This window comes from Strongylocentrotus purpuratus, unplaced genomic scaffold, assembly GCF_000002235.5.
Source record: "Strongylocentrotus purpuratus isolate Spur 01 unplaced genomic scaffold, Spur_5.0 spur5_scaffold_9, whole genome shotgun sequence".
Classification (NCBI taxonomy): domain Eukaryota; kingdom Metazoa; phylum Echinodermata; class Echinoidea; order Camarodonta; family Strongylocentrotidae; genus Strongylocentrotus; species Strongylocentrotus purpuratus.
This window is the reverse complement of record NW_022145615.1, coordinates 23,634,078-23,644,866: the sequence shown is the minus strand read 5'-3', so window position 1 is coordinate 23,644,866 and position 10,789 is coordinate 23,634,078. Positions and strand designations below refer to the sequence as shown.

The 10,789-nt window shown below is 37.8% G+C and overlaps 1 protein-coding gene across 1 annotated transcript; it reads left to right on the top strand.

Moving 5' to 3' along the window:
* The first annotated feature begins 3,409 nt into the window (after positions 1-3,409).
* Positions 3,410-10,789, top strand: LOC105437726 (monocarboxylate transporter 11-like). The gene is made up of 5 exons (XM_011664666.2): positions 3,410-3,891; positions 6,184-6,327; positions 7,690-8,028; positions 8,687-9,199; positions 10,037-10,789. The coding sequence occupies exons 1-5, from the start codon at positions 3,696-3,698 to the stop codon at positions 10,156-10,158; spliced, it is 1,314 nt and encodes a 437-aa protein (XP_011662968.2). The 5' UTR covers positions 3,410-3,695; the 3' UTR covers positions 10,159-10,789.

Below are 10,789 nucleotides of genomic sequence, written 5' to 3'. Positions count from 1 at the left end.
GTGGTATAGGTCACTTGCCGGAGCAAGATGTCTGGACCTTAATGTTTAACTTTGATATATCAAAGTTAAACATTAAGGTCCAGACATCTTGAGAATACAGAGCCAATATATTGGCTCTGTATTCTGAAAATGTTCGGTTTTTCCGCACTATAGCTTCATATCCCTTTCAAGAAATTCAAAATGAGGTGCCTCACTGTCAAGGCGCCTAATTCTTTGGCCGACATTTTTTATTCTTAGCTGATTACATATTCTAAAAGAGGGGATTTTCAGCTTTCTGGTAGTATACGTCAATTGCCGGAGCAAGATGTTTTGACCTTACTGTTTAACTTTGATATCGGCTCTTTATTCTGAAAATGTTCGGTTTTTCCGAACAATAGCGTCTTATCTCGTTAAAATAGCATTCCAAAATAAAATGCTCAAATGTCAGGACGCCTAAATCTTCAGCCGACATTTTTTATTCTTAGCTGATTACATATTCTAAAAGAGGGCATTTCAACCTTGTTGGTAGTATAGCTCACTTGCCGGAGCAAGATGTCTGGACCTTACTGTTTTACTTTGATATTGGCTCTGTATTCTGAAGATGTTCGGTTTTTCCGCATTATAACTTCATATCCCTTTCAAGAAATTTAAAATAAGGTGCCTCAATGTCAAGGCGCCTAAATCTTTGGCCGACATTTTTTATTCTTAGCTGATTACATATTCTAAAAGAGGGGATTTTCAGCTTTCTGGTGGTATAGGTCACTTGCCGGAGCAAGATGTCTGGACCTTACAGTTGAACTTTGATATTGGCTCTGTATTTGAAAATGTTCGGTTTTTCCGCACTATATAGCTTCATATCCCTTTCAGGGGGATGATCTATTCATTCACCCCCCCCCCCCCCGATTACGTAAGGATTTACGCCCATGCACCCATCCATATCAGCACAGGGCATCTAATACATAAAAAGAACATATGTGACTTCTGTATAAATATTTAAAAACTGCTTTCTCTTTCTTTACACAGTCAAAGCACACCGTGACCTACATACAGTAGGATTTTGAAAATACTGTAAGCACCGGCGCATAATTATATAGGGACGCAGTGTCGCTTGACGCCGTGTCCTGTGTGCGTCCATGGCTGGTGATTTGCTGTAAATGTCTTATGCTCACATATAGCTCTTTATAATCTTTTTCTTGTTAGGTGGTCTGTCGATGACAGATCACCTATTGATTTCGTTAGAATTTTCTTTCTTTATTCTTTATTCTTTATTCTTTATTCTTTCTTTATTTATTTTTATTTATTCCGTACACTTTTTTTGTGTATACGTTTACTCGAACTCGACCTGGTCAATTTCCTTCAAATTTCTGCTAGTCATCAGGCCCTATGATATGAAGTTCCCGAAACCTTTTTCAAGTTCATGGGGTCATCGTGACGTCATCCAGGCGCCATTTTGTAAAAATCAGGTCATTATCATATCTCAATAACGAGTAATCAAAAATAAACCATATTTAGTATACATCAACTTCCGGTCAAAGGTCAACTAAAAATGTCAACAAAATCCGTGCGCGCACCTCGACGCGCACGTACGCCCGCTTAAAATTTTTAAAATGCTCCAATTCGTCCCAAATTTTGTTTGCACACGTTTCAGGTCATTTTAAGCATTTCAAAATTTTCCGTCCGTAAGTGTCCCCGCGCGCGTTGCGCGCGCTCACAGCGCGCGTAAAAAGTCAAATTTAATTTTTTTTACATGATTTAGATTCCTCTTACCGTAAATGACAATTTACATTAATTTCAGTCACTCTTGACCTTTCATAAGGCCGTGAGCGCGCGTCAAAGTTCAAAATCCGCGCGTGCTGCTATGGGCAATATAATGCAAATTTGATCAAAAACATGCCATTTTAAAAATCAAAATAGCTCTTCAGATAGTCCATTGACCCCCAATTTTTATATCATGGTTGGAAAAAGCATGAGTTGGAGATATGAATTCATGTCTCATTTGATCCTCAATTAACTCATGACGTCATCATAATGGCCTCCGAACTCAAAATTTCAATTTGCATATTATGACGTCAGCAGATTTTTGAAAAATTGATTGTATCTCTGTAAATATTGATCAATTTTCTTTCAAATTTTGATATGTTCTACCTGAGAATATTCTCTACAAAGGCAGTTGACACAATATTTCATTTTGACAATGGTATCATGGCGTATTTTTGCGATTAAAGGAGGCATGTCAATTTTTCACATTTTGCGTGTATTCTCTATGGGACATGACTTTTTCTCAAAACTGGATTCTACATTCTCGTCTTTCGCGAGCCATATCTCCGTCGTTTTATCTTTGTTTACGCTGAGCTTTGAGTGTGTTGTAGCTGAGACAATAAGCTATCACAAGTGTGCCCTTTATTTCTCGATCAGATGCCGGGATCATGCTCATATCTCACATACAAAGTGGGATTTGATAATTCCATTTTCCGTTTACGTGTAATCTCTATGGGAAATGTTTTGGTATATCGGTAACGCACTTGACTTCCGACCTCGAGGTCCCTGGTTCGAGTCCGGGCGTCTCCAACAATTTTTTTTCTTCACTTTTTTTTCTTTTTGACCTTTCACTCTACCATCTCCTTTGAATATTAAAACACGTACAATTGCAAATAATGTAATAAACAACCATATTTACTTTATTATTACCCTATTATCACTAGATCCATTACTTTTGGCGTGTAATCCTTATGGGAGATGACTTTTTCTCAAATCTGGATTCTACATTCTTGTCTTTTGCGAGCAATATCGCTGTTATTTCTGCTTGGTTTTTGTTGATTTTTGAGTATGTTGTAGCTGAGACTATACGCTATCTAAATGTTCTCTAATTTTGTTCAGTCTGATGTCATCGTGGTCTGTTGATGATAATCATCAACATCATCATGATCATCATGATCATCATCATCGTCATCCCCATTACTATCAAGATCATCATCATCATGATCATCATGATGATCATCATTGTTTACATGTCTATATAACTTCTCCCTTTCTCAATATAGTAAATATTATAATCTCTCATAAGACTTGAAGACAGACCACCTAATTCGTCCCCATGACGAATTAAATTTCTAGTTTATATTTAATTTCCTGTTAATTTTATTTTTGTTAATTTCTCGATATATTATATGTCATAGTTAGTGCCCCAACAACAAGTTTGTATTCAAACTTCTTCTGTTTGTTAAATTCTCATAAATTATTGTATTTGTATTTCTATGGTTGAAATAAATTGAATTGAATTGAATAGAAATTGACCAAAAGTACCCTTTTCTTGAAAATTGACGAACCGCGTCCAAACGACACCCACGCGTTTTCTGCTTACAGTATTATGAACTTTTAGATTTTGACTTTTAAACTAGGCCTATACGTGTGACGTTCAAGGCAGTGCGAATCTAAAAGTCCATGTTTATATTTTACTGAGACCTCATTCAGCTCGCGTTTTACTTCTCGTGCACAGGTGGATATGCGACAAAGCGATCCACATGAGCATTTTCCTCTAAAAGACTGAGTGAGCAAGCCAATTGAACTACATGTTTGGTGCTCAGACAGGAAGAGGGTACACTGGTACTTCGGTCATAATCTTGCGCGTCCATTGTATTTACCCAGTTACCAAAAGTGAGGACGATTTTTTTGGGTTGATCATTCGGTCATAGCCTATACCATACAGATCTGCTACCATGGGTCGTTTTTATGAGATTTTAACTTCTCGAAGTTTGCCTTTGGTGGTGTGTACCTTCTTAAGGGCATCCGGTCATATAGGCATTATTAAGACCATTGGAATTTACTTGGAAGATATCAACATTAGCCTTGGAACGACATCGACCGATATTGGAATTGCTCTTGGTCTCCTCAGTGCATTGGCCAACTTTCCAGGTGAGAATCTAAATCTCAACTCGCTGACACAAAAATCAACTCCTATAATGCTATATCATTTTAGAGGTAGGGGAGAATATACCCGACACGTGTCCCGCCCCCTTTGAAACTCAAGTGGCAAACCTTAACGCCCCCCTTTTTTTTGATGACATAGCTTTCGGTTTTCAAATAATTTTGGACTTAAAGTGCAAGTCCACTCCAAAAATAACTTACTTTCAACAGAAGCAGAAAAACAGACAAACCAACAAAAAAAAGTTTGGGCAAAACAGGATAGCCAATAAGAAAGTTATGGATTTTTAATGACATGAAAAACTTTGAAAATCACAAGACAAATTGGCAACTCTCTCATGAGTCTGTGACGTCATTGCCTCACTATCCACTAATTATTTTCTTTACATTGATAATATAAATTTCCTAGTTTCCCCCTAAGAATCTTATTTCTTCACGCCAGCACCAAAGATGGTTGATAGAAATACATTTGTGTGTGGATGCACTAATATAGAGTAAAATGTTTCAGTTAAATCATGAAAAATGTGAATTTTGATAAACTATTTGTATAGAAATCAATACTTATGAATAAACAAAATTCAGAAAATGGTATCAATTCTTCAAAGTTCATAAACGATTTTGTGAAATGTCATGCACGCAATATATGATACAAATCATATAACCTGGGCAAAGGCATGGGCATATCAAGGCTTGGGGGATAAAAAGGGAAATTAATGGGATGAAACTATATAAAGCAATAATTGATTTTTTTCTCTTATCCTCAAGCGAGATTTTTATTTTAATAGTACCATAATTTGTACATTAATAACTCAATGATTGAGTGAAACATAACATAGGGTAAAGATTAAAGTACATTCAACAATTATTCCAGCTTAGTATTATTTTCTTTGCTAACACATTCATATCTTAAAAATAATCTTAGCAACGACTTGAATTAAAAAAACAAAATATGTGGGTAGTAAACAGAACCATTAACAATCTTCTTAACGTAACATTTATAAATTGCATATTGCGCATAATTTAAAATAATATTCAGAAGTGAATATTTCTTTTTTGCAATATCCTTACCTTACCTGAAAACTCCTCTTAAATTGTCGAAAGTCTAGGAGAGCAGCGCCTTGTAACCTTTGGAAAAGGCGCTATATAAATCCAATTATTATTATTATTATTACAACTATTATCTTCTGGTCTATTTGTATTTATATTTGGAATAGATTAAATATCAAATTACATATTATTTTCCAAAACAAAGTCACATCATGCGCGGGGTTTAGAGTGAGGCAATAGATTATGCATTTAGCCTGACGGTAGTGAAGTAAGAGAAACAACTCAAGAGAAGATGAAAACACAGGCACTGAACATGTGTGAAATGTCATGGGACATCGTCTGCTTGTGCAAATCATGTCCATACTGTGCTCACACATCTCAGCAGCGTTCGGAGAGCCCTTCAGGTGCTATGCCGGGGCTGTATTTAAGCGTTTTGTAATTTATAATATTCATTACTTCGAATGTTTCCAAGCATTGAATTTTGATAACCTTGTCGAATCAAAGTTTCAACTTTGCAATAATGAACATAAAATTAGTTATTAAATTCAATGAATATCTACTTTAACCTCCGTTGGGTATTTGTATGCTAACAGAAGGGTTGAGTCATTGGTCAGCTCTAACATCAGCATACCAAACGAGTACTGATGCGTAGATGCGTGCATGCCAAAAAGAGTATGCGGCAGGTCTGCAGCAGGTCTATATGAGATATGAATATTCACAACGACTCAGCCAGCCGCTGAATAAGCGGGGGGGGGGGGGGGGGGGGGGAGGGGTAAGAGGACACTCTTTTTTTTGGGGGGGGGGGGGGTAAGAGGACACTTTTTTTATGTCTCGAAATTTGAAAATTTGACATTTTGTTCCATTTGGGGGGGGGGGGGGGGGTAAGGTCACCTTTTTTAGGTTAGCCATTTTTTAGGTTAGCCATTTTCTTTTATTAATAATAAAAAAAAAAAACTTAAAGGGGGGGGGGGGTTCCAAAAAAACATAAACAAAACATACACATTAAAATAACTCAAGGGGGGGGGGGTTAACGACAATATGTTTTTCCTAGTTCTTATCCAGGTATTTTTTGTTAGCCCTCCTAAAAACTTGATATCAATAATGTTATTGTAATATATCGTGCATATGAATATCAAATTCATGATTAATATTTGAAATAGACACAAGCAGATGTATATCATTTATAGGAAATGTTGTCAATTATGTGAGCCTACGATTGTTTCTGTCTCCATACAGCTCCTTTAGTCGTTGCCCTCTATCGCCACCATTCCATTCGTCGTCTGCTTCTGATTTCTGGTACATGTCTCGCTCCAATGGGCGTGGCCTTAACTTCCATGTCAACCAGCAACACTCAAATGTCAATCTATCTCTCAATAACCGGTAAGTATCTGTTTGAGTCCCTGTTTGTCTTTAACCTAACAGCTACTTACATAAAAGGTTTGCGTAAGAAGTTGAAAGGGGAGAGCTAATTGTTGAAACTTACTGATCAAATCATGCTTTTCGCTTTATTGAAGGTTAGAAAACAGACTTTCCACTTTCTGGAAACAACATGACAACATACACATCGAATAACAACTAAAGATAATAATTCAGTGAGGGTGTACGCAGAGGCGGCAGAGCGACTTCCAAAGTGAGGGGGCACTAACAAAAAAGGGCACTTTCTGGAGAAAAAAAGGGCACCTTCAAAGGGAAATCTCAAAGCGAAAATAGATTTTGATTTTTTTTAATTTAAAAAAAAAAAAAAAATTTAAAAATTAAAAAAAATAAATTAAAAAAAAAATTTAAAAAAAAAATGCCAATAGGTGACCTTAAAAAGGTGACCTTACCCCCCCCCCACCCCAACTGGACAAAATGTCAAATTTTCAAATTTCGAGACCCTCCCCCAAAAAGAAAAAGTGTCCTTTTAAGGACCGATAATATTTTAATAGGGGCATTTATCGGAGGTGAAAGGTGGCTTTTAAGAGAAGGGGGAAGTGGCTCTTATAAGAAGGAAAAATAGCATTTATTAGGAAGTAAAAGGGGGACTTGTCAAAATAAAAGGGGCATTTATATGAGATGAAAATAGCACTTATCAGGATGGGTAGGGGCACTTGTCAAAGTAAAACGAGTATCTCTCAGAATTGAATAGGGTCATTAACAAGAGAGGAAAGGGGGCATGAGCATGAAAAGGAACTATTTTCATAGATGAAATGGGCATTCATGAGAAGGGAAAGGGGCTCTTTTTTGAATCGGTGCACTTATCATAAGAAAAATGGGGAATTATTAAAAGGGGAATGGGTACTTTTACAAAGGAAAAGGGGAACTTGTCAAAGCAAAAGGGGAACCTCTTAGATTTGAATAGAGCAATTACCAGTGGTGAAGGGGCGCTTATCAAAAAGGAAAGGGGCGCTTCTCGTATCTGAAAGGGGGAGCTTACTAGAGATTAAAAGAAGCACTTAGGAGAATGGAAACTAGACACCTATTGCAAAGGAGAATGGGAGCTTGTCAAAGGAAAAGGGGTATGTGTCAAAATGAAAGGGGCCCTCAGAGGTAGAAAGGGGAAGGGACACTTTAAAAAGATAACAGGGGCACTTGTCAAAGTAAAAGGGGCACTTTCCTATGTTAAATGGGGCACTTTTGGGGTACTTTAAAAAGTGGGTGCCCCCCTTATGTCCCCCTCGGAAGCGCCGCATCTGCTTTATTATTATCATTAAGATAATTCAATTTAAATTCTCCCACATCTTTTCTTTTCATGTTAAACAGGTATTGGATATTGTTTGGTGAAAATGTGTTGTACCGTGACATTGCACCACGCGGCTCAAAATTTCAACCTACTTTACAGCCTTGGTTTGTCTGGATATGGCGCCGGAATGGTTCTGTTACCGCTAGTAGCTGAATTCCTACGTCAAGCTTATGGTTGGAGAGGTGGACTGCTCATCATTAGCGCTCTGATGGCAAATATTATTCCAGTTGGTATGGCAATTAAGTTGGAATCGGATGAGAGTAGCACACAGAGAAATGATTTTCAGAGTGTCCCGAGTTCGCCACCAGGGTTTAACGAGGGAGAAGAAAGCAACAGCGGCCCAAGTCATGACACAGAAGGTGAGTTCGACCGGTACTCCTAGTAGATCGAAAGCCCGTGAGACCGGAAGTCTCAAGCGAACGCCATTGTCGGTCTCGTGAGCCTTCCAAAATTATGTCAGAAAGCCTAGAAGACGAAGATGTTGGTCATTTGTCCTTTTGGTCTCGTGGGCCTTTTTACCATGTTGACATTTTGTCAGAAGATTTGCTACGGCCTAAACCTACATTGTCGGTCTCGTGGGCCCAGGTCTCGTGTGCTTTAGTCTAAGAAGACTGACATAAATGATAAATTATGGTCGACAACATGTAACCCTGTCCGAATTTCACATAAATGCTTTGGCTGCTAACTAAGGTGCGCCACCTCGGATCAATGGACAAGATCGAGGGTTTTGCCAACCCCTCGAACGATAACATATTATGTTAAGAGACCAATAAACTACTTATAAACAGCTGAATAACCATACAATGGTATACTCTTGGAATGATATAATGGAGTTGTGCAGAGAAAGGAATTGTAGATATGTTTTTTTTAAAATCTTTAATCGTTATTATAAAATTTATGAGAGAACTTCATGCATGTACCTTGTTTACTCTGATAAGTAAGAGGCAAAATCATACCGAATATATTTGTGAGATTAAACTAATTTTTGGGGCCTTCATAATTCAATTTTCTTTAAAGATGACAACAGAGACGAGATTGGAGTTTTTCGTAGTATCGCCAACAGCATTCGCCAATCTGATTTTTACGTGGATCCTGTGATCAATGTGCTCCTTCTTGCAATTTTCGCGTCTAGTATGGTTTGGAACGGTTGGCACTCCTTTCTCGTTCCGCATGCCCTGCAAAGGGGAATCTCTGTCCGGAACACCATTATCATCACTTTCTCAGCTGCAATAGGGAATACCTGCAGCAGGGTTGTTGTGGGTATGCTTACCAACAGCCTCGTCAAACCTATCACTCTCTATTTCTTCGCTACAACCCTGAACATCGCCGCTCTTCTTTGCGACGTGTATTTCACCAACTTCTACGCCATGTACATGACGTCATGTATCTCCGCAATGGCAGTAGGAGGGAATGCGGTGTTGGGACGGCTCGTTGTGAGGGACAGAGCATCTCCAGAAAAGTTTAATGTCGCGTATGCAGTCGACTCACTTTGTTTTGGATCCGGGTCGTTTCTTGGTAGCTATTTGAGTGGTAAGGAATCACAAAAAAAACGCATATGAGCCATTAAAATGTAATTTTTTTGTTAGCCTGCATTGGATGAAATGGATTTTTAGTTTGTTTTCATGTTTCCAGAAAGGCTACAATCTGATTAACAACCTTCATGAAAGCGAAAAGAATAATTCGATAAGAGTGATTTCAAAAATTCACTCTCCTCGTGATTCTAACCGTTGATTTGGAATGCAATTGATTAAAAAAAAAAACGATTATGAACTGAATAGCTTTAACCGCTTACACAAACCTATAATGTTATTAGCTACCAGAGTAGATAGAAAAAAGGACTGTAAAATTCAATAGGTTTGAGGCACAATTTCCTACCGATCGTTTGCATTTAAGCTTTTCAGGTTGCCATGGATATGAAGATCACGCCCATTAGCGGGAGACATGTACTAAATATCAAACGCAGACGAGGAACGTAATGGTGGCGATAGAGAGCAGCAATTTTAGGAGCTGTATGCAGACCAAATAAAACAAAAATATTGGGGTTACTGATATATTATTGATATGCATCAGTGTTTATTTGTATCGAATAGTCATCATGAAATGAATATTCATTACACGATATCCGTCATGCACCAAATGATTAAAGGGCCGCATGCTAATTATGTACAAATAGATTGGATTGAATATAATGGATCGTTTTTCCTAAAGAAGAAGAACACTCCGCTATAAGGATTCAATAAGATAACACAATGAATGAAAAAAAGAACAAAAAAGTGACTGATCCAATGACTGTAATTTTAGGGATTTATTCCTAGGTATTCAGGTCAACATAGTGGATTCAAATTGCTCTCATTCTATTTTTTCCAGGCATGATTGCGGATCACTTCTCTTCCTACAACGCGACTTTCAAACTATTAGCTTGCATCGAGGTCATCGTTCTCCTCCTCATGGTGGTCGTGAGATGCAGACCGAAAGCATGTTCCGTCTGACCATGCTGTATTGGAAGCGTGTGTGTGTGTAATTGGGTATTTACGTCTGTGGACTGACCTTTAACTTCACCATCCGAAAGACGTGACTCAGTTTCGAACCTGCGTCCTCGGCTGAATTAGTTTGTGACTTCCATTGTTAGCTGGAGCATTACAGGCGCACGCCACAACGCCGCAACGCCCCATCGTACATTACATATTTTATAGTGAGCTCTGAAAGCAAGTTCGTTCAGAATTTGGCTTCTTTTAAATACAAACCATTTAATTCTCTTGTTCATAAACGTATTTGGAGCATATTATAGAATTAATTGATAATCAACAGAAATATACGTATATTACATACTGAATATCAACATAGACCCCTACGGGGATGTCAGCGATTTTTTTTGAACCGATGATTATACTCTTTGGAATAGTTTTGATGGTGACAACAATGATGATAAACATTGCTAATGATAATATGAAGATTAATAGTAATATATATTCCTTTACCACGCACGACTTTTCAAGGATACCTTTTGTAGAACATAAAACCTAATAATGATAATTATACTATCGATGATTTGGTGGTGGTGGTGGTTATTTTACCTTATTGCTAAGAAAGCATAAATGCTTCTAAGTAAGCAACCAGAGG

What these genes read in the sequence shown, in the direction of transcription:
- LOC105437726 (XM_011664666.2), top strand. Translation starts at nt 3,696, where the DNA reads ATGGGTCGTTTTTATGAGATTTTAACTTCTCGAAGTTTGCCTTTGGTG. An exon ending in TGCATTGGCCAACTTTCCAG is followed by an intron (nt 3,892 to 6,183) that starts GTGAGAATCTAA and finishes GTCTCCATACAG; the next exon opens with CTCCTTTAGTCGTTGCCCTC. An exon ending in TCTTGGTAGCTATTTGAGTG is followed by an intron (nt 9,200 to 10,036) that starts GTAAGGAATCAC and finishes TATTTTTTCCAG; the next exon opens with GCATGATTGCGGATCACTTC.